The sequence below is a fragment of the Haplochromis burtoni genome, unplaced genomic scaffold (assembly GCF_018398535.1).
Source record: "Haplochromis burtoni strain Fernald_Lab_line unplaced genomic scaffold, NCSU_Asbu1 Contig_268, whole genome shotgun sequence".
NCBI lineage: Eukaryota > Metazoa > Chordata > Actinopteri > Cichliformes > Cichlidae > Haplochromis > Haplochromis burtoni.
Window position 1 is genome coordinate 710,613 of NW_024582629.1, and position 24,758 is coordinate 735,370.

Genomic DNA, 24,758 nt, shown 5'->3' on the forward strand with positions numbered 1-24,758 from the left:
AAACAAGTTTCGCCTTCAGTCATCCTGCTGAAGCTCTGAAGAAGAGTTTGCTGTATAATACTGCTACTATTAACCCTAATACATATTTATAATAAAAGTGAGAAATTAAACTGCTAATTAGAGTTTAATAAAAACTTTTTGCACATTGTTAACGATGAATTTTCGCCTTTAACTCAAAGTCTAAAGCATCATCATTATCATTTTGACCAGTTCCTTTAGAAATATGTGTGCAGAGCATCATTATTATTTACTTAATCACCTCCAATTAATCAGTGTGTTTATTAAAAAGGTACACCTGCATTCACCTCAGTAACACATGCTTATGAGAGCTTATGAGAACACAAGCACAAGTTGAACACTGTGTTTGTTGTTGTTTGTGTTGATATTGTATGAAGACTTCACCACATGCAGATTTTGTGACTCTGAACACAGCAGGAGACAAACACCACCTGCACCCCCTTAAGGCCTTTCTCAGGGCAGACGGATGTGCTAACTGGCTTGGGATACACAAGTCTGCAGGGCCCTGTAGGAGAGTTATGAGCAATGGATCTACATGAGAGATGAGGAATAGGTAGAGAATCAGAAGAATCAGACTTTTTGATCTTTTTCTTTTGCCAGGATAGACAACGGAGTGGAACTTACTGATTAAGTTATCTTGAAAGACCCTTCTCAATAAATTCAGGTTGCCCGCCCCCCAAGGACCCAAGTCGCTGGTGCTGCTCGATTATATTAAAGTCTGTTTATCCCCCGGGGGTGCTCGTTGTCGGTTTTGTCTATATCTTATTGAAACTGTATTTCAATAAGCTATTTTTCCAGTGGTCTTTGTATCTATTTTTGACACGACAACATGGACTAAGAATCTATAATCCCTTTACTAGACATTGCTGGTGATCCTGTGCAGTGTTTGCCTCTTAAGTTGATGCAGCTTTGCTGGGGAGTTACATATTATCCCCAAACTTCAACAACCAAGAAGATTTTATAAATTAATGACAAATGAAATGAGCACAATGTGCCCAGGTCTTTCAAGTTTAGTCTTCTGGAAACACCCACTGGTTTAACCATGAGTGTGTACAGCCTTTCAAATAACCAGATTTACGGTCATGTTGTGCTTGGTGCACATCCTGGACTTTGCAGAAGACAAACATACTATTAAACAGGCAAATATGTAAACTATACACATGAAAAAGTATCTGCCCCCTTCCTGTATTCTTAGTTTTTTGCATGTTACACTTAAATGGCCTCAGATCAGGAAAGAAATCTAAATAATAGACAACGATAACCCAAGTAAATACAAAATGCTTTTAAACAGCCATTTCATTTGTTAAGGGAAAGAAGTACCCATATCTACCTTGCCTTGTGTGATAAAAGTAAATATCTTCTCCCTGCACTGTGCACAGTTTATTAAACATTATTAAGCTGACAGTTTGTTGCATGAACATGAAAAGTGTGAAAGGAGCTTCTTCTTGTTTTCGCTGCGATTTTACTAAAGCGGAGTGAAAGTAGTGCAAACAAAAATTCAAGTTTTGTTTGAGGTTGTGCCGAGAAAACGGGAAACTGCAAATGTTTTCCTGTGTGGTTTGTTGCTCATTGCATCATGTCTCTAAAAGGAAGACACAGTTTTAGTAGCCAGAGTAAAATTTATATCCTTAGCATAAGAAGGTCCTACATGTGATATTTCGGAACTATGTTGTATACAAAATAAAGTACACGTCACTGTTAAAAGGCCATCCAGCACAGATAAGTCAGTAAAGATCATTAGGAGACTCACAGCATGAAATCTTCCAAACTACAGTATTTGGTAGCAGCAGCAAAAACACACATTACAGTAGCACAATGTGCTGATTCAAGAATACCAGCATTACACAGCAAGAATTAAAACCCAGGAATATGAGTTTGCTGGAAATGTATCATATTTTATAGTAAAAGTAAGTGAAAGCCTGTTAAGATTATGCATACTTTATTTTCACTAGCAGGAGCTGATGCTGACTCAAAGCCATGATGGAAAAGTAACGTTTACGACTCTTTAAGCTGCTGAAGGCATGAAGTCAGACGCTCTGTGGCAAAAAAAGTAGGAAAACTCGAGTGACTCACCATGGGTTAGAGGAGGTTGTCTGAACGTTTCAAAGGATGAAAGATGCTTCTTTTACTGCGGTCTCATAAAGTAGCCACATGATTATCACAGAAAACACATATCTGAAGAGTAGAAGTGCAAATTTGACGGATCTTTAAAGATTATAATACAACTTTGAGTTGGCAGGCGAGTGAAGTGAGCCTCAAACACACAGTGGCTGAAGTAGGTCTAAAGTCTGCTGCTGGAGATTCGCTTCGTGCTGCACCTCCTTTCCGGTGTCGTGCCTCATCTGCATTTTTGCACTGTGGTTGGCAGGTTGAACAGTGACAATAAGAGAGAGAGAAAAAGTAACTGCTTCCTGTGTGTGCAGACGAAGTCACGCTCTCCAAAACCTGAAAACCGCACTGTAGGCCTCGTCTCTTCATCGACTGTGCAGATGCTGTCAAACCACAGGCAGAGGGCTGACACGACATATCAAGGGTCAATAGGAGGAAGTACAAAGAGCTTCAGGTCGCTAACATGTCAGGCAGTAACAGAGCAAGGTGACAGTAAACATGTACAAAACAGTAAACATGCTGTAAATATGAGTAATTAACAGCACCTGCTGTGTTCATACATAAGTGTAGGAACATCTGCAATCAAGATTATACTAATTGATGTTATTTCAGGCTGTCACATTGTACTAAAAAAAAGACTGCCGAAACACAACTGCACATATTTCAAATTTATTGACTTCCTTTTTCAAATAAATGTGCAAAACATTTGAGGAAAAACATGAAAAATAAAGCATTAAAAAAAATGGGAAAAAAAAGAGAAACATATTGTAATTCATGACTTGTGCATGCAGATGATACAAAGTTTTTTATTTTTATTTTTTAACTTTTCCAGTGTTTTTTTGTGACATGTTGTTTGTTGTGTAAAGTTCTGAGAGTACTTGCTGCATGTACACACCGTTTTAGTGCTCAGTCACATTCGCACGCTTCTGTTTTCACTCCTAGTTTTGTTAGACTTTGAATACTGCAAAAATCCGACTCTGTGAATGAGTCAGCTCAGATTTGTAAAGCAAGAAGCCGACACGCAGTAGTGTTGCATGAGCCATTTTCTCACAATAGTTTATTTTAGGTTAGAGACATCAAAGTTGCACTCGGCGGCGAGCTCATTTGCATGTCCGTGTATAATCTGTAATCTTGAAGAACAGCTTCTTCATCCTGTCTTTTCATTTTCTAACCTATCAACATGCACTGCGTTTCACAAAAACCTAAAATATACCAGAAAAGACATTTAACGGGCATTACAAGGTGGAAAGCCACACCACTAAATCACTGCGAACGCTTAAAAAAAACAAAAACAAACAAAAAATCTTAAATTGCCTTGACTTGGCTAAATTGATGTAAAAGAAAAGAAGTCGCATGAAAGCAGCAGCGCATCTCTAAAATAAATCAAGCACAGTAGCCCACGAAGTCTAGCTCGGCCTCACATCTGATCTCAGTGCGAGCCCACGTCACATCAGCTGATGGCACAGCTGATACCGTTCTGTGCATCCAGCCTCACTTAGGCCACGCTACTCAAGCTGCTTTAGCCTTCATACACTTGCCGTTGCATGTGCAAACCTCCACCCACAGCTCCTCCTTCTTCATGCTGTTTCTGACGCAGATCTTGCTGCTGCTCTCCCCAGTTCTGGCTTTCCACTTATTTACAAGCTTATCTAGAGCTACATAAAAAATAAGGTTTTCTTTTAACTATAGTGGCCCTGACTGAAATCCTATTTGACAGGACTGATGTAGCTTTACATGGTTGTATTAAGAAATGTTACTGTGAGATTAGAGTTGACGAGAAAGGTACAGGGAGGTGGGGGTGGGGTCATTTCATTGATGAGAAAAGCAACACAAAGAGGCAAACAGCACTTCAACGCTATCAAAAACAGCATACACATGCTCATTCATGGCACATTATCTTGGCAATTTTGACTATTTTAGGTCTGATATTTATAATCTATTAAAAGTGAACTCAAACTAACTCAACTGATAAAATTCTCTCTGCATCCCTGCAATAACTTATCATTTCAGACTGCTAAGAATGTCTTCCCCCCCCTGAGAATATCAACGTCATATTTGTAGTACTGACACTTATGGCTAACTTGTGCTGTCCCCTCTATTAAGTGGAGAAACAACTGATCAAACGAAACACCGGGCAAAGGCACAAGAGCGGTTTCCGAGCCACTAAGAACACAAGCGAAACACAGAATAAGCAATATTTCATCTCTTATAAACAAATTCTCCCCATTTAAGGAATTACTTCATACGTCTCGCACAATCCCTTCTTCTAATTTTCAAAAACGAGACACTGTAAACAGTTTTCTTTGACCAAGAGTACAAAAGTGGTTACAGACACTCGTTACAGGTTAGAGACATTCACATTTAAAGGGCAATCAGGCCCTTTGACTACAGTTCAAAGTCATCTATCAAAATATAGAGCAGAAAAACAAGGCAGGAAGTCAAAAACATAAGACATGAACAGAATGTAATCTTGTTATACAGCCTGGTGTTAAAAACACTTTAGTGCCAGCAGGCATTCCTGCAGAAATCAGAAGCATTGTTGTTTTAAATGTCTTAATTTAAAAGCTTCATTCATAGCAAAAGAAAAACAATTTAGGACTCAAGTACTTAAAAATAAATCCCTTTCTTATATCTTCCTTTCTTTTAAAAGTAGAAACCAGCACTGTTCACAGGCAAAGGTTGCACATCGATTCTTAGGAAAAAGAAGAAGAAGAAGAAGAAGAATGTTATGACTTTTAAAACGCAGCACACTGGTTGCCTAATTTCATGTCACTGAAGCTATAAAATGTCACGTCACGCACACACTGGATGCAACCACATAGTTAACAATTACAAGTCATTTTGACAGAAGGACACTTTGTGGCGTTTGTTTCACAACAGCCGCACATTTAGTTACCCACAGGTCAAATTAACCCTTTGATTACCCACAGTAGCTCTCTCTCTCTGCTGAAGTCCTCCCCTGCACGTGGCCACTACCACATGCAAAAAGCCGCTGGCCCAAAGCCTGGATTATAGATCAGACAGTCCCTCCCCGTGCTCACTCAGCTCCATGGTGTAATAGTCCAGAGGACGCCTGGGAAAGCACACAGCAGCGTTACAAAATGTAAAACTTTTATTTTTTTAAACAGCTGACAAAAAGTGTCTTTTAGATGTAGCTGAAGAAATATAAGACATACTGAAGGGTTTTCACCTAAATTCTGCAATCCATAAACCTGAAAATGTGGATGTTTGAACCTTAAATGTGCTCTTGTGTTGTTTCACTCTTTGATACACTTAATATACCTCTAATAATGCATAAAAATGTGTGATCAGAAAGTTCTAGGACTCCAGCACTCCTGCTAGTCCCAACGGTGACCCCTTAGCTCGTGAATTTCATTTAGAGGAGAAAGTCGCAGAGTAATGGATTTCTGTGAAGTCATTTCCTGACTTTTTTTTTTTTTTAAATCACTGGTCTTTATATAGTCCTGTGAGTTTTACTTCCTCCCTGTGGTAGTTATTCATCCTGGATAATCAGTTCATCTTCCTCCATGCGCACTACATGCGGGAACCCAGTTCTGGTAAGCAGGGTGGGAAGTGACTGAATGAAGGTTTCACAAAAAAGATGAGGATATGTCAGGTACCATAACTCAAAGGAACTGTATCCTGATCAGTATTATTACAGAGACACACACACACACACACACACACCAAAAAACAAAAAACAAAGCATGCTCCTGGCTTAGACACTGCTATCTGGTGTCTGGCTTGTAGCTCTCGTTACTAACCGTAATCCTCAAAATGAAACTCAGGTCAGCTCATCAGGCAACGTTGTGCAAACTCTGTGCAAGTTTGAGGTCTGCAGCTAAATTGAAACACATGCATGCAAGTGGCTAAAAAGAGTTCAATGTAATCTAATCAGCAGGAGTCCTACAGCAGTCATGGAACTTCACAAGTAGTGCTGACAGGGAGAAGGTCAGTTTTTATAAATAGTTACAGAAGACGTTTACAGACACTCAGATGAGCAGGAACTTCATGGTAATTTGGGGCTTTAATGATTTCTTAAAATTGCTCTTTCTCCATGGACAGTGGTTGTGTTTAATTACTTTAATAAACAAGAAGTGGAAGCACAAGTTTGAATTTATTTTGGATTTTCTCTAATCCGCCTCTAATACATAGAGGCTCAAAGATAAACACAGACACCAACTAATATTTTGTTAAATGTCTCTTAGCACTTCGGCCAGATGCCTCTCTTATAATTTGACTGGATATTTACCAATTCTGCCAAGAAGTGTGGTCAAAGTTCATTTAAATTGGTTGGTTGGTTTCCTGGCACAGACCCGGCTTGTAAGAGTAGTCCACAGACTTTCAACAGGTTTGAGGTCAGGACTTTGGGAAGGCCGTTCCAGCAGCTTAATGTTAGCCTGCTTTATCTGTTCCAAAACCAGTCAGTACATGTAAACTTCTGACTACAACTGTTATTTACTCAATCTTTCACAGCTGGAAGCGTACACCCAAAAGTCAGAGCTCAAGGCTGGATTATAACTTGGACACGTGGTCTTGGCTAAATGAGCAGTGCCCATTGTGGTGTAGTGAACTCTGACACACATATTTTAAATCACAGGAATCACTACAAATCAAACGATTACACAAATTTCTGAAAAGATTTATATAGCAAATACATCCATAAAAGGCTTTTGCCATATTGTGATAAGATATTTAAAAATGTCTACATTCATATGTAGTATGAAAGGGGGAGATGATGCCGGAGATCTTACCTCCTCCTGTAGAAATACGTGACCAGAGCAGCTCCTAGTCCCAGCACCAGGATCACAGCTACTATCAGCCCTATCTGTAACCCCAGGGCAGATGCTAAAAAGAAGAGCAAAGGTAAGTTACACTGTCCTGGTCGTGATTGGTGTTGTAACATTCAACCTCCTACACGCAGCAAAAAGCCAACGCAGCCATCGCCCTGGACAGGTGGTTCATTCGCCTTTCCCACGTTCCAACCAGCCACACCTGTGTCCACCTGCAGCTCTTGCCAGTCTGAAGGTGTTTGAGGGGGTGAGCTGCTATTTGCTATGACAAGGTTTTCTCATGCTTATGTTAGATAAGGAGGCAATTTGTTCGATTTGTTTGGTGCTCTTTGGTTAGCTGATAATACTTTACAGATTCATTTGTTTTGCCCACTGCTAGCCCCGATTCTCATTCCAACTCCTACACTTCTATAAATCTCTAAAGCAAACAAAATATTTGAACATTTCTAACAAGTTGTTTCTGTGGCTGTTTGGAACCTTGGGAAGGTGGATGTTATGGTCCTGCTGTGTTTCGGCCAGACCTAAAAGGCTATAACATACAATTTCTGAAAACGTAAGCGAAGAATAACAGCAATCTAAACATTAGGAAGGAAATTTAAAAGTGCAACAGAATTTGTTTTATTTAGATATTTTGATGCATAGAAACCTGATCTCTTTTTGCAAAACACAGCTTTCTGGGTCACAGAACACAATACAAAGCAGAAGGAGTCCAAGCAACACTGAGCCGAGAAATACTTCATACAGCAGCGAAACAGAAACTCCAACTGTCTTGTGGAGAGTTTTTAATTAACAGCAAATTATTTTCTCCTCAGTCTATTTTCACTTTGTACTATTAGTCATGTATTTGTATTTGTATGTGGGATCAGTTCTTTATAAATCGTTCCTTACGCTGCCAAAATTCACAGGCACGAGACCCTTTACTTGATTGATAATTACATTTTTGGGCTTAAATGTTGCTGTGTTGAATCTAAACCAGGGTCTTTCACTTCTTATGTTGAACTTTTTAAAATACTCGTGTTTAAACCACTGTAAAGTGTGCACCTACTATAAAAAAAAAATATGCATAATGTTCCAACATTTAAACTAACAGAAGAACTTATTATTAATATAAACATAACATAATAAGAAGTTACTTTCTCATTTCCTTTTTGTTACTAAGGGTAAGAGCAGGTCAGATTTCATTCTAATTAGGGAGGTCCTTCACCTTTGACCTTTATAAATCATGCATGAAACACAATGATCTAATTATATGATCTAATAATTTCCCGCAGAGAGCAAGACATAGTAAAGTTAAAGGTAATCAGCCTGCTGCAGCATTTCTAATCTAAAAATGACCATTTCCACTTCTTTTTAGATAACTTTCTGATGAGCAATCACCAGCTGTCACATTTCTTGCGACTGGTTCACAATAAAAGCCAGGATGTAAAGTGTGGCAGCACAGTACTTTAAAAATGAACTGTATGTAATTAAACATAGTATCATGATGGCAGTTAACACTTAGGATCATAATGATTACTTTAAGTACTTTCAGACTTCGTGGCAGGCTGGTTGCTCTCCAGATTTTACATTTTCCACTATTTTACATTTGACACATTTACACTTGCTTTATTTTTGTTTTCAAAGAGGCAAATTATGTCTTACATGAGCCTTTTGAACCAGAGGTCAAAAGGCTACAACAAATTCCTGTGTGCCAAAATCAGACAGGCCACGATTACCTTTTAAAACAATTGGAGACACAAGAAATTTCTTTGATTTCATGCAGTGAAATTTGGGATCCAAAGAACCAAATTTAGAAGTTTAGACTTATGCCTGATTAAGGCTTCGTATTTCTTACATAGCCTACTAGAGTAGTCGATGACGTTTATGCTTATGTGTGCTGCATTACATGCTAATTACCGTGTGGTATGTGCCAGCCAGCCAGTTCCATTTCTCGGGAGGCGGACGTCAGGCAACTAGGTGGGTTATGATGCAGATTTCCTGCTGATTTCCTGCTAAATTGGGCACTTCACTGCAGACTACAGGGTCCTGACTGATTGCTGTAGCTAATCTTTTTGAAACAATGATGCTGAACTGCTACAAGGTCATTCTTACATGTGCTTGTGTAACGACCGGTAGTGGGGGAGGAGCAGACATCTCCCTGGGTGGACGACAGGTTCATATGCGATGTCTGGATGATCAGGGCCCTCTGATGGGCCGACAGAGCCTGAATGCTCCCCCAAACTCGCAGCCAGCCAGACACACAAGAAAAGTTTGCCCCTTAAACAAGAACAGACAGACAAATTTTTCACCTTCTACAAAAAATTGCTCAGGTTGTGCATTTTTTTGTATACATATAGACTCTGTAAACCTGGGAGGTTGGAGCTTAGTATTGAACAGCAGCATTTGTGGCAGTTTTTCAGTGTTTATGAGGGACATGGGGCATGATGATGAAAGGAAACAAGCCACACCTGAGCCCGCCTATCTCCTAATGATTTCATTCTCCAACTATAAGTTTCTAGAGCTGTTTCAAAGACCAGGGATGAGCTACTGTAGTCTTTCATTGAATATGAGCCTAATGTGGTTGGTTTTGTGGAAAAGTGGCTCACCTTGGAGATACAGAGCAGAAATGCCACAATGACATCGCTGCTCTAAGTAGTCTGCCACCTCAGAGACCCCCTTCCCCTGGATAAGACCACTGCAGTCTGTGAAAAACAGAGTGTGCGCTCTTAGTTACTGCGTTATAATAAGACCAAAAAAACCCACAACAAACAAAAGCAATGCATCTCTGAAACTGTAAGATTATACATAAAATACCACACGAGCCACCATGTCATCAGGTTATTTAGGTTATTGTTGTCTTGATTTTATTAATTAATTAATTAATTTTTAAGCCGGATGCCATGAGCAAGGGATGAATCTAACAAACAAAATAAAAGGAGCATTAAATTGTGTTCAATGAAGCTAAAAATGAGCACAAACTAACATAAAATTTACCACGAAAATAATGTCTGATTATGTCAAAAATGAGAAATCAGACTGTTTTTCCATTTCTTCATAAATTTTGACTTCTTTTTGCAAACACAGGAGTTGCCTTCTGCTGGCAGTCAGAAAGAATGCAGGTATAAGGCACTTCCATGTAAGCTTTCATATCCCGTAACATTTTTTTTTTTTTTACTTTTATAAACGTTCATTTTAAGATGCCTTACCTCCCACCTGCTCTTGCCAGTCAGTGGACAGCGGTCCGAGGCAAAGATCAATCTGACTTGAGAAGGTGGAGCTAGGACAGAGGTTGGTGCTGTGAGGTGTGGCAGACGAGGTGGTCCAGGATGAGGGGCTCCTCACCTCACAGCATGAACACCGGCTAAGTGTGACGGGACCATCTTCCACTGACCTGCACATACAGCGCATGTTTGAGTACAGTGATTTTGAATGGTACACATACTGACAGTAATTTGAACAAACATTCCTCAAAATGCCAAAGGTGCAATTAAGTACATTTTTAAATGCTTGTCTGACTCAGTCAGTGTTAAACAGATAAACAAAAAACAGTTTCTTAGAAAATAGTCAGTTTTATTGACTTGGCTGAAAGTGAGTGAAAAAGCAGCCAAGCAAAGAAAAACTTTGGAAAACATTCGGAAAGCCTGGAGAGTCACTGCTCAAGTGCACTTGAAAAAAAATTATATATAGATATGTGGGGTGGCTCAAGACTTGCACTGTGTGCATTACTTCAGACGCTTATCAATCTTTTCATCAATCTTCTTGTCTCAGAGACACTCTGCTAGGCCTCTTGGACCCTGACCTCTGTTGATCTCTGCACTTGTCCATCAGGCCAATCTTTTCCAGAAAGTGTAAAAAAAAAAATTCTTAATAAAAACAACTATTACTTTGCTGTATGGTCGAATGGTGTAGCCTTTAAACACAGACAGTATAGTCTCAAATGTCTGTTTGCATTTGGCAGTCATTCCTCTTGTTCTCCAAATTTGTGCTGATAGAATATGAGCCGAACTTCACAGTTCAGCACAAACACACACACACACACACACACACACACACACACACACACACACACAGACACACACACACACACACACACACACGTCTAGCACAAACACACACACACACACACACACACACACACACACACACGCCTCCAGCTGTTTGTTCCTGATTGAACCTTTTACCACCACCTGGAGAAAATTGGGTTTCTACTTTCACTTTCTACTTTCACAGCTCCAATTACCTGAAGTGACGCATGTTTGAAATGTGTTTTTCTGATCAAATCATAGACAAGTCTGACAGACTTTGATTAATCAAATATGGCATTTGCTGTGATTAGGAAACATTTTTGCTACAGGTTTCTATGGTTATATTTCACTGAGTTATATTTGTATAGTAAGTAATGGAGGCAGCTATGCCTACTTAAAACGTATGAAAAGGCTAAATAAATGGTTACTTTCTGTGTTTAAATGTGTTGTTTTATGTTCTTTGGATCTTTTTTTCCTGTGAATAAGGACATATTTTGTCTTAATGACAAAGTCTTGAAATATCTCTACAAAGCTGTGGTTTTGAGCGGCATCATTAATTATAAAGTGTGTGATTCATGTGTTGAGTCATGTGTGTGTACCTGAGAGCTGGGATTACTTGTCTCCCCCTGGTGGTGGACAGAGAGGACAGCAGTTGCCGGTTCTCACTGAACACAAGCACATCTCTGAGGCTGGAGTTGGTCAGAGCAGTTCCAGCTCTGCAGATGCTGAATAGGTCGTAGCACAGGACTACAGCTCCTCGCCCGGGAATCGTGGAGCCCTCTGGGAAGGTCTGATCTATGCAGAGAGAGAAGGTGAACCGGTTACAGACAAAAAAAAAAGTGAGGCGAGTCAAAGAGGCAAATAGATTTGGTTGGTTTTAAGAAAGAAAATCTTCAATTGCTCTCACCTGCACCGGTGACATTTCCAATGATGTAAAATCCATCCCGGTTAATAGATCCGGTCAAGGGAAGGGCAATGACGGTCCCACTACGCTCCGGGTCAAACACGGAGAGCACCAGGCCCTGCAGGTCTGTCATAGGTGGCCCGTGAAGCTCCACAAAGGCCCGCTGCTGGCTGTGATTGGTCCAGTGGTTGCTAGCCACCTCACTGATAACCACACCGTCAGGGGCAGGAGGAGGGCGAGGGCAGCTGTTTTCCCTCAGAGGGGTTGGTGGAGCCACCTACACGGGATGACACAAGATGCAGACCTATATTAACTTCAAAAATGTCTGTGACAAAACAGAAAAGATAATAAACCACCCAATCCTGACTTAGTGCTTTATTGTCTGAAATGTTAATACTCACTGAAAAAGCAGACAGGTCATAGGGGTAAAGGCCTCTACAACGGCTAAGGGCCTCATCATCAGGCAGAACCTCCGGGTCCTCCAGCAGTGGCAGCTGTCCTGGAGTCAGAGCTTTACTCAGCTCCTGTGCCTCCCTGTCTGACCCTCTCTGTCGATAAACCACAGCATCCAGCAGGCCTTTAGTAGGAATCCCCCTCTGCGCGGCCGACGGTGGGCCGAAGGGGCTGCGATAGAGCGCCACAGCATCTGGTCCGTTCTGGATGGTGTTGGGAGGCAGGCGCAGCGATGGGGCTGGCACCAACCTGTCGCTGCCCAGCAGAAAATACCCTTTGGAGGTGGTGAAGTGTCCGCTCAGGCTGATCTCCCTGTACGGTTTGTTATTGTGCGCACTGAAGAGCAGTATCCAGATGTCCTGCAAGGAGACTCGGCGGCCTGATGGGTGCCACAGCTCGATGTACTCTCCGTCCTCAGCTGCGCCGGGTGTATCAGTGTTCAGCTCGTTGATCAGGAAGTCAGTGTTGCCCCAGGGTGGGAGGTGAGGTGGTGAGTCTGTGCCTCCTGGAACCACTGGAGCATAAAAGGAGGAATTTATTAGGCCACTGCAGCTCAGCAACAAGGTGATGTTTTCCTACAGCTGACGACGTCCCCTCTTAAACTCCCACATACAGCGCAATCATGAAACATAACACCGTGATAAAAGTATGATGTCACCTCTACTACTAGTGATCTCATGATCACGTTTGTCATCATATTCAAGATGGTTTGATTTGTCATAGGGCTGAACAACCTTAATGGAAACATAAACTGATCACATAGCTGCTTCAGAAGGAAAATACTACGGAGCAATGTTAAAAATATTCCAGATAAAACATATGAAACTTCTTAAATAGATGATTGCACATCAGAGCACAATGGAAACACATGTAAGGATGTCCTTAACATATTTATTATGCATTTAATAATTGATGTGTTCATCAGCTTCAGACACACTGCACAGCTTCATAGTTCACTCATCCACAAATGAAGAGGAATTCCCTCAACAGCAGACCTGGACAGGTAACTGTTGGCATCACATTCAGAGCATATCTCATAAAGTCTTCAAAATCTTGTACATGCTTATACAGTGGGGCAAAAAAGTATTTAGTCAGCCACCGATTGTGCAAGTTCCCCCACCTAAAATGATGACAGAGGTCAGTAATTTGCACCAGAGGTACACTTCAACTGTGAGAGACAGAATGTGAAAAAAAAATCCATGAATCCACATGGTAGGATTTGTAAAGAATTTATTCGTAAATCAGGGTGGAAAATAAGTATTTGGTCAATAACAAAAATACAACTCAATACTTTGTAACATAACCTTTGTTGGCAATAACAGAGGTCAAACGTTTACTATAGGTCTTTACCAGGTTTGCACACACAGTAGCTGGTATTTTGGCCCATTCCTCCATGCAGATCTTCTCGAGAGCAGTGATGTTTTGGGGCTGTCGCCGAGCAACACGGACTTTCAACTCCCGCCACAGATTTTCTATGGGGTTGAGGTCTGGAGACTGGCTAGGCCACTCCAGGACTTTCAAATGCTTCTTACGGAGCCACTCCTTTGTTGCCTCGGGCGGTGTGTTTTGGATCATTGTCATGTTGGAAGACCCAGCCTCGTTTCATCTTCAAAGTTCTCACTGATGGAAGGAGGTTTTGGCTCAAAATCTCACGATACATGGCCCCATTCATTCTGTCCTTAACACGGATCAGTCGTCCTGTCCCCTTGGCAGAAAAACAGCCCCATAGCATGATGTTTCCACCCCCATGCTTCACAGTAGGTATGGTGTTCTTGGGATGCAACTCAGTATTCGTCTTCCTCCAAACACGACGAGTTGAGTTTATACCAAAAAGTTCTACTTTGGTTTCATCTGACCACATGACATTCTCCCAATCCTCTGCTGTATCATCCATGTGCTCTCTGGCAAACTTCAGACGGGCCTGGACATGCACTGGCTTCAGCAGCGGAACACGTCTGGCACTGCGGGATTTGATTCCCTGCCGTTGTAGTGTGTTACTGATGGTGACCTTTGTTACTTTGGTCCCAGCTCTCTGCAGGTCATTCACCAGGTCCCCCCGTGTGGTTCTGGGATCTTTGCTCACCGTTCTCATGATCATTTTGACCCCACGGGATGAGATCTTGCGTGGAGCCCCAGATCGAGGGAGATTATCAGTGGTCTTGTATGTCTTCCATTTTCTGATGATTGCTCCCACAGTTGATTTTTTCACACCAAGCTGCTTGCCTATTGTAGATTCACTCTTCCCAGTCTGGTGCAGGTCTACAATACTTTTCCTGGTGTCCTTCGAAAGCTCTTTGGTCTTGGCCATGGCGGAGTTTGGAGTCTGACTGTTTGAGGCTGTGGACAGGTGTCTTTTATACAGATGATGAGTTCAAACAGGTGCCATTCATACAGGTAACGAGTGGGGGACAGAAAAGCTTCTTACAGAAGACGTTACAGGTCTGTGAGAGCCAGAGATTTTCCTTGTTTGAGGTGACCAAATACTTATTTTCCACCCTGATTTACGAATAAATTCTTTACAAATCCTACCATGTGGATTCATGGATTTTTTCACATTCTGTCTCTCACAGTTGAAGTGTACCTCTGGTGCAAATTACTGACCTCTGTCATCATTTTAAGTGGGGGAACTTGCACAATCGGTGGCTGACTAAATACTTTTTTGCCCCACTGTATATCTGAATTATAAAACATATTTTGGCATACAGACTTCATTTTTTGTACAAATGAAACTATTATATATCAGTCGCAAGATTCATAGTCACTATTTTCTACACCACTTACTGCAGCAGTCGCTAATAAGACCTAACCTACAATCTATTAATACCTAAATGACAGCCAGTGTTACATAATACACACAAATGGTTTCCAACATGATAAAATAGGTTGTGCACTCTGAAAATATTTGATTGTTTTGAGATGAGAGATTCTATTGATATTTTTTACATGAGCAGCGAAAGATGATTCTGATGTGATGTAGAGGAGAGACAAGCTTTGGGTTTAACACGTTTGTATGTAAACTTAAAAACAAGTATATTAGCTGATCGCGTGTGTGTGTGTGTGTGTGTGTGTGTGTGTGTGTTTGTTTTTGTGTGTGTGTGTGTGTGTGTCTGTGTGTGTGAGTGTGTCTGTGTGTGTGTGTGTGTGTGTGTGAGTGTGTGTGTCGCATGCAATATTTATGCAGTGGGTTATCATTTAGGGACGCAACAGAACACTGAAACTGAAAATATCTGCATTTGTCCCAAACTGTGACTTCTGCAATGAAGTACCAAAACATGAATTTTTATAGCACTACATGCTTAATAAGACTGACACAGTATCATTTATTAATGAGGACCATATTTCCCCAAACACCGGGATAGCTGCCTGTTTTAGGAAAGCTCCATTTTAGCCCGGAGATGCACATGGATAGGCTCAAGAGAAGCTTCTTCCCAATGGCCATCTGGGTGCTCAATGAGAACACTGCTCGGGGCTACAAAACCCTCCATCCATCAGCTCCACCACTATAGAATAAACAGCCATATCCCATAAAACCAACTCATATCTTCATTGCCTTATTAATCATCATATGTAAACACCTAATTTACCCTAAAACCAACTTAAAGACCTTCACTGAGAAGGTTGGAAGTTCACAATGCAGAAATACAAACACCTCACTGAACTCTGACCAATGACAGTCAACAATGGAAAAAGCACAAGTTTGCTGATCATTATAACCGTCATGACTTTCCTGCCAAGTCTGATTACGTGTGTACATCTAATTAAACTTCTTGGATGTGTCACTTTCTGATTTGTTGTGGTTTACAGTTTAGTGATATGTTATTGTGGAAAAATATTCATGCACTACATTTACAGCTCATGGACCCAGTCTTCATGACATTACCTACTAGTTTCTGAAATTTGGATTTTTAAGCCTCAATGTTTTGTTGCCACCATGACAGGGCTTTTTGTTGTTTGTTTTTAAGCCAGAATTGACCGTATTTGGATGAGGACACGCACTGCTAAGTTATTAGCTAATGCTAGCAAGTTCCATGTGGATGTACCGCACAGCGAGCCATAATATTTGACAGGCAAGTACATAAAAACGCTACAAAAGGCAGCAACAGCACAATAGAGATGATCAGTTCAGTGACTCATGAGGTGAGGTCACATGGCCACATGGCCATGATTGCACGTCTGTCAATCAAACTGGCTACAGTTCTAACTTTAACTCTTAACTGGAAACAAATTGACCACTTATCCTCCCCCCCAAAAAAAGAAAAAAAAAAAAATCATCCACCATACATAGTGTGAGTGCTTTCATATTCACTTGGTAATTTGAGTACTTCAGCAACTTTTCTGTCCTTATTTTAGCAGCGATTAACTGAAATTATTTTAGGGCCTTAAAGAAATGGATTTGATTTTTTATCATTATTGCGACCTCACTAATTACAAACTCCTTGAAAGCTCTTTCTTATTTGTCTGATCCTAACGGTTGTGAAGGCATGCCTAGACAATGCATTTGTTAGGCAGCCACTACCACACAGAGTATGTGCAAAGTGGCGGGCGTTGTACGGTTCCCACACACTGTCACAGAGGATAAACAACCCAAATCTCTGCCTGAGGAAGAATCATCATGGTCATAATTAAGTAAATACATAAGAGCTGCACAGACAAAACTCTTGCATTGTTTTCTTTGTGAGCAGTAACCTTTTTTTATTAAAGGATTCTCTCCTATAAATAGTGGGACATTTAGTTTTTTTGGTTTTATGTATAACCTGTGAAGCAGACATTCAATTTTCCATTTTCTTATAACCTTTATTTAACAAAAATATTTAATAATAAAAAAATAACTGAAAATACAAATAAAGCTAAACTAAAATAACAATAAAATATTAAAACAAGTAAAATAATAATTAAAAAAATTATTAAAACATTTGAATAAATGACAGACAGACCGATAGATTTTTTTTTTTTTTTTTTAAATCAACCCTGCTGCAAAAACATGCATAAAGGCTAATCAAAGGCACATGTTGGCATGACAAAACATGAGAATCAGAAATGATTGAGCCACATATGCTCAACAATCCCACTTCGAGCTTTAGGTTATTGTCTTGGGACATAAGACAAGATAATAAACCTCCAGCTTCTCCTGAGCTTTCCCTCTAATCACATGATCTACATAAAATCTTTCATTTCCAGTTTTATCTAAACAACATAATATTTCAACGTTTGCATCAACGTCTGGTCACAACTCTAACAGCACGCAAATTCTGAATAACCAAATTCATCGTCTCCTTGGGAAAATTCCTGCGACGAGATGAAAAGGAAAAAAAAAATCAATTTGAAAGCATCCCTGATTGCATGCCTATGCATGTAGCGCCTTATGTTACACGTGCCAAAGAATTCAACAATCAAAAACTGTCTTTCCCTGCAAACAGCTCACACAGATTTTCCCACGGACACTCATTGGATGTTTTTTTATTATGGCAATACGTCTTCTTGCTGCACTCCCATCTGTTGGAGTCAAAGCTGCTAACCGATATCCTTCCTGCCAGTTGTGTTGGGATGGTGCATGTGATGACTCGTCGCGTGAAGAGACTGGCAAATCCTCACGATACCACACACCAAGGCACCACAAAAACTTGGTGGGTGAGCAGCAGGATGAAGCATTTTTAGCCGGCTGCATTATTTACTACACAGAAAAGTCTTCTCTCATAAATACATTCACATGTCTGTTCTACTATTTATGACTCGTGGATTTTCATACACCATGAATCCAACCTTGTTTCTTTTGTCATGTTATTGTTTCACGACGCACTAAGGTCTGGACTCCAACTAGCGCAGTTTAGCAACTGGAGTCATGTTGTTGGAATATGTGCAAAATGTGGTTTGGTGGCATCAGGCCTTTACCTGAAAATAAGTCTTTTTAGTTTGGCAGTTTAAAACCTGCAGGCTATAAACGATGGGGAAAATAATTATTCCATGTTATGATGAATTTGTAAGTTTGCTCACTCAAAGAAATGAACTAAAATTTTTATGGCCTGTTTAATCATAATGGACAGAAAGAGAATATCAACCAAATATAAAGAAAAAAATTTGATTTCCATGTCACTGAGTGAAATAAATACTTGATCCACAAGCAAAGCATGACTAAGTACTTGGTGGAGAAATCCTTGTTGGCAGCACAGCGCTAAGACATTTCCTGTAGTTCGTCACTCCTCTTCAGAGAAACTCTAAATCCTTTAGGTTTTTTGGTTGCCACTCGGAAACTCAAAGTTTCAGCTCCCTCCACAGATTTTCTAAAGGACTGAGGCTTGAAGACTGGCCAAGTCACTAACCTTAATGTGCTTCTTCTTTAGCCAATCCTTTGGTGCTGCAGTGGTACATTTTGGGTCTGGAAGGCCCATCCATGACCCATCTTCCACATTCTGATTGAGGGAAGGAGCTTATTGTCTAAGATTTTATTGCACATGGTCCATTGTGAAAAACAGCCCCAACCATAACTGTGGGGCGTTGACTGTGGTGCTCTTTGGGTCATATTCAGCATTTATCTTCCTCCAATCACGGCGGATGGAGTTGATGCTTGATTTTGGCTTCATCTGACCACAGCACTTTCTGCCAAGACTTCAGTGAACCATATAGATGTTAACTGGTAAACTTAACACGGGCCTGTACATCTGCCTACTTGAGCAGGGGAACCTCGCAGGTGCTGAAAGATTTCAATTCATTTCAGCGTAATGGATTGCATTTGTGTTCTTGGTGGCTGTGGTCCCAGCTGCCTTCAAGATCTCTAACTAAGCTCCTCCCTTGTCGTTTTGGGATGATCCACCAACTTTCTAACAGTCATCATCACCTAATGAGGCAAAATCTTGCATTGAGCTCCAGACTGAGGGCGACTGATGGACATTTCATCCATTTCTGAATAATCGCACCAACAGTTCTTCTTACAAAGCTTCTTCCTGATGGTCTTGTAGCTCATTCCAGCCTTGTGCAAGTTGACAGCATTGTCCCTGACATCCTTTGGTTCTTACCCATGGTGGAAGAAATTGATTCTGTGGACAGGTGTCCTTTATACACATAAGGAGCTTAGATCGGGAGTATCTGTAATTGATTGACTGATTGTAATAAATCTGTACGAGCCAGAATTCTGGCTGGGTTTTAGGGGATTAAATACTTATGTCACTCAACAACATGCAAATCTATTTATAAGTTTTATCTAATGTGTTTTTTCTGGATTTTTGGTTGATATTCTGTTTCTCTCCATTAAAATGAAACAACCATAAAAAATGAAACTGGTCATTTCTTGGAAAGTGAGGAAACTTGCAAATTCAGCAGGGGATCAAATGCTTATTTACCCTATTGTATCACTCAGCATTAATGGTGCCATGTGCTCTGATGCACCCAGATACCATCACACAGGCTGGCCTTTGAACTGTGTACTGACAACAACCAGGATACTCCTCTTCCTTCTCTTTAACTAAGAGGATGCGGTATGTGTGATTTCCAAAACCAGTCTCAGGACAGTTTTCAATTTTCCCTTAGGAGCTGTGTTTTCTAGATTTTGTTCACCTTCTTTTACATAGTTTTATTTTGAATTTGTAGACCCAGCAACAATACACCAAATATGCACACGCCACAGGTGGCAGACCTAAAGTGGACTTCAAAGAAGTATAACAGGAACTGCTACATCGCCATCGGGACTCCAGCTATGCGTGTCTGCAATGGAGTATAATCGACACTTAAGATTTTCCATTAGAATAATCCAAAAACATGCATGCATGCCTGGAAAGCATTCAAAACACTTACCATTGCTGTGAGGGCAGATTTTTGGCCAGGGGCACTGGTTGGGCAGCCCAGGAGTTTGTGGAGCCTCCCAGAAGATGCCAGGGTCTCTGGCCCAGGTAGCCACACCACAGCGACTGAGATAGAAGCCGCCCTCCCTCAAACTGACAAAATAAAGAAATCATATGAAGAGCAATCATAGTGAACTATGGGCAAACACATTTAACTCTTGATGCTACCCAATAATAAAACCTTAAATTTTAAATGCAGTTTTTCCATCAGGCTAAGACATTTTTAGCTTTAGAAAAATGTCATTTGGAATTTGGAACTAATTAATCCCATAAAGTTTGATAACTGTGATTGTAGGTCAGAATTCCCACGTAAACCATACATTCATCCGCTCAGAGCACTTAAGTACATCCACACAGAGCTAAAACAGCTCTAAAACACGGTCATATTTTTATCAGGGACGTGTTAATGAAATGCAGTGTTCAAATTCAAGTGCAAATATCAGCACAAGTCAAAGGCTACTTTTCACTACAGCTCTGCTGTGACCACACAGTGAAGAAAAGAGGAACACTGGTCACAAGCTGACCCTCTCCCCTCCATTGAGTGACTCAGCCTCATGTTGCACAACAAAACTACTGGCTCAAAAATAACCACAGAATATTGCTGACAGTCAAAATATCCACACACACACACACACGCAAATATATTTATATTTTTTCTTTTTTTCAGAGTTTTACTTTTGAGCTTAAAATCGAGAAAAAACACTAAACTGTCAACAAGTCTTGCCTGTTGCTGAGCTGGTACGGCTGCCTGCCCGGTATGAGAGTCTCTGTGAGGTTGGCACTAGGCTTGTTTCCGGGTCCGGCATACACAAATGCATCTAGAGGCTGTATCTGGCTCAGTGGACTGCCTACAGGAAAGTCTGTAGCTTTTCCATTGTAAATGGCCACTGCCCCAGACTCATCTCCTGAGAAGCCATAAGAAAAGACGAATGAAAAATGACCAACGCACATGACAAACCTACAAAAGCAGAAGAAACCTAGACCCACAAACAATAAGCTTAAACTACAATAAAAAAGCCACTGGATCAGTACACACTGACCTTTCATGTAGCTCTTCTCTATGGTTACAGAGATCAACCCGTTCCTGGAGGTGTCCACATCCACGTCCACGCTGACACTGACCCGGTCTGTTTTCCCATCCCACACTACCAGTACCAGAGAACCTGCAGACGGAGCCTCCGTCAGCTCCACCAGCCCATCCACCTGCCCTCCGCCTAGCTTCAGCTCAGTAATTAAAGGGATGGTCAACGGAGCAGTAGGAGGGGTGCAGTTGTTTCGCTGACCAGGGGAGGGTGAGGACACCTGAAAGCCCCACCGATCTTCAGACAGCAGGCACCTTTCGATTGATTCGTCCCCCTCGAGCGCCATTTCATCCTCGACGAAAGCCGGCTCCCCGGGCGTGAGCATCTCCGCGAGGAACTCTGCACCTCCAGTACGGCGGGTCATGTAGACGACGGCATCCACTAACCCAACAGCCGTGACGTTCATCTTCTCATTATAGCGAGCGGCAGGTGTGCGGTAGAGGACAATGGCGTCCGGGCCGTTCTGGACTGTGTTTGGCGGCAGGAGGATGGCCGGTTTGGGGAGCATGTCCACCGAGCCCACCAAGAAGAAACCTCTGTCATCCGTGCTGTGGCCCTTGAGGTCCAGCACCTTGTAGGCTATATTTCCGTTTCCATTATAGAACACGAGGGTGTACCCATCCAGCGGGGCCCGCTGTCCGCTGGTGTGATACAACTCCACGAACTCAGTGGTGTCCAGTCTTGGGTTGTCAGCATTGATCTCGCTGATGATGAGGCAGGGGTCACCTCCAACCATCACCACCAGGCAGAAACAGGCAACGCAGGCTAGACCGACCGCCATGGTTCACAGCTTCACTGAAGCAGCTCGGAAGCTTCTGCAAAGACAAAAAAAAGAGGGGGGGAGACCACCAGTTGCATTCTTCAGTGAAATAAACTTAGTTAAGGAGTATTAATAAGCCTGAGTGACATTTCACAGTTGTTCACCACTTGAGGAGAAGCCTCATAATATCATGAATGAGTCCTCTATGAGTGTATTTTTTTTTTTCGTTCATGGTGACAGTGGGAATGCACGTCTTCTGAATGAGTCATGAATTGTTGCGAAACGCAGAGGCAAGCAGAAGGAAACTTTGCGTGAAACGATGAAATGCCACACAAGTGAATAAATGGGATTAAGAAACTAAACAGCCACATATACTTTGAACTATACGAGAGAGGCATCAGCCTTCCCAGCCTTTCTTATTTACTTATCCCATTTCTGAGTCAATCTAAAGCTTAATCTTCACAGTATTTAACATTAGCTTTTAATTAATTTTTTAAAAATGTGTGTTAGGGAGACTACATTAGATTGCACGGCAGTCACTCTTCTTGGTTGGAGAGAGGAGGGGAAAAACGCCTGTGGAGTTAAATTCTTTCACCAAATTATCTCGCATCTCACTGCAGTTATTCCGGTCACGGTTAGGCTGCTATGCATGCATCTTTCCGTCGAAAAGAAGAAGAAGAAAAAAAAGGCTGTCAATCTGATTTCTATCATTGCCACACAAGGTCCTAAAAAGCGTCGCGACTTACAGATTTTTCTCGGTCCTCTTCGTCCAGGTGTCGCTGGTTCGGCAGCTCAAACTTCTCGACTGGATGTAAAATCACTTCCCCGTCGGAAATATTATTGCTAAAGTTTGTTTTCTGTGCTCTGCCGCTCCCGTCATTCACAAAGCAGCACTTTCTCCCCCCACCTCCGACACCACCGTGCTGTGGGCGGTCAGACTGACTGAGGGGGATGATGCCTGCCAGGGAGGCTCAGGCCAGTCGCAGCTGAGGACAAAACGCCAGTAAAAAAACAGAAATAAAGAAAGAAACAGAGAGACGCAGTGCTAGCAGGAAGGAAAAAACAAGAAACAAAATTAGTCCGCAGCTGTGTGTGAATGCTGTAAATATGTCTGTCTGACTGACTGTCTGCAGCCTAATAATCTTCCGCGAAAGACGCCTTCAAAGACCTGAAGGGGGCCCCTGACCCCGCTCTGTGAACTAGGGGAGAGTGGCTTCAGTAACACTTCAATGAAAGCACAAGTCCCTCCCAGCGCCAGGTTTACTGTTTACTGCTGGTTTGTCTTTTAAAGAGAAGTTCATTAAAAAGCACAACTTCACAAGCATTTCTGTGGACTAGAAAGCTGAGCAGGTATATCTAGTTATATACGCCTCATGCACAACAATAAAGCTCCTATTTGTTTTTGGGCATAGGCATAACAAAAACTCAAGGGGAGATGAATACAAAGCTGGATCACCAACTGGGCCAAGCAGACCACTGACATGGGGCCCCTGACCCCCACAACAAAAGCCCCGGCTTAATAATGTGCCAGGTTGCTTCATTTTTCAAATAATATAAATCATTATATTCATATATAGCCAGTGCCCTCCAAATGTAAATAAACAACATAATTTGTATAAAATTAAACACCAACTTGGATCTATCTATCTATTGATTTTCTATTATATTTTATTGCAGTTATTCATAGTTTGTATTATTACTACATATCTGTGAAAAGTGCTTTATAAATAAAGAAGTTACTAAAATAAAATCGGTATAAATGATAGTAATCTTAATGATTATTTCAGGATATTTCTTTAACTTTAAATTTCCTCTGTACAAGTTTTCTTCCCCTTTCTTTCAATGCTACTCAGGGTGTCTGAAGAGGGTTAACATTTGTGGAAATGAAAGTCCCCAAACACCAAAGTTACTGTGGTACCTTCACCCTCGCTACTCCCGCAGCCTTCTGCTGGGATTTGAGCTCCCAGAGGAATCATCTGATGCAAAACTGACCACACCAACCGAGTCCAAGGACACTGTTTGTGTAATACAGAGAGTGAATGAGACAGTTTCATTTCTGCTCTCTAGAAATTGCACATTTACTGCAGTTGGGTGTTTTTGTTATGATGAAAGTACGTATTCTTTCCCCCCTTTTTTCCCCTTTCCTAATATATATTTTTATTAGGGCGACTGGTTTAGCAGTAAGTGTCAAGCAATAGGTTTCTTTTTATCTTTTACAAATTTCTCTTAATTTAAATTTAAAACTAAATATGGAAGTATGATTGAACTTTTTCTTTTTTTAGTTTGAATCTCATGTTTATATGCCACCCTTATATGACTCATTTTTTCCCAGCCACACCTACAATAGTTTCACTTTATGAACATCAGCATCTGTTGTAGCAAACGTTGTCCCAGTGTGACTGTAATAAATTTGAAATACAGTTGGATTTGGGGTTGTTGCACCTTGAGCTCAGGTGAATGAGATTACATCATTAAAGACACATTTATGAGTAAAAAGGGAGATTATTGTTGTGTATGTGGCGATGTTAGAGGCAGGAAAAAGAGAAAAAACTGAGAAAATTCTTTTCTAATGATATTTCCTATGCAGGTAGTCATTATTTGGGAGGTGGGAGGATGGGGAAAGATGAAGGTGTCAGGAAGATCACGCAGCCTAACCTAAAAATATGAGCTGCCAAAAGGGGAGTGGAGATGATGCATATCACACATTAGATATGTGGCAAGCTTGGATGTTCAACGTGAAATGAAGACTTAACTTGGAGCAACTCCCGTGATTTTTGCTCATCATCATTAAAGGCGCACTCTT

The 24,758-nt window shown here is 41.2% G+C and overlaps 2 protein-coding genes across 5 annotated transcripts in view; both read right to left on the minus strand.

The window, feature by feature from the left end:
• Positions 1-2,301, minus strand: part of nlrc3 (NLR family, CARD domain containing 3) — an 18,824-nt gene extending 16,523 nt beyond the window's left edge. For all 4 annotated transcript variants that reach the window (XR_001336931.2, XR_006055262.1, XM_005939482.2 and 1 more), the window contains exon 1: positions 2,092-2,301. The gene's annotated coding sequence lies outside the window, so the exon portion shown is untranslated. The remainder of the gene's footprint in view (positions 1-2,091) is intronic.
• Positions 2,092-23,156, minus strand: si:ch211-183d21.1. The gene is made up of 12 exons (XM_005939480.3): positions 22,702-23,156; positions 21,154-22,010; positions 20,838-21,018; positions 20,067-20,206; positions 12,230-12,795; positions 11,832-12,105; positions 11,524-11,719; positions 10,106-10,290; positions 9,506-9,601; positions 9,012-9,176; positions 6,882-6,975; positions 2,092-5,200 (listed from the first exon to the last, which is right to left on the minus strand). Exons 2-12 carry the CDS (start codon positions 21,974-21,976, stop codon positions 5,137-5,139), a joined length of 2,784 nt encoding a protein of 927 aa, XP_005939542.1. The 5' UTR covers positions 21,977-22,010; positions 22,702-23,156; the 3' UTR covers positions 2,092-5,136.
• Positions 23,157-24,758: the final 1,602 nt, after the last annotated feature.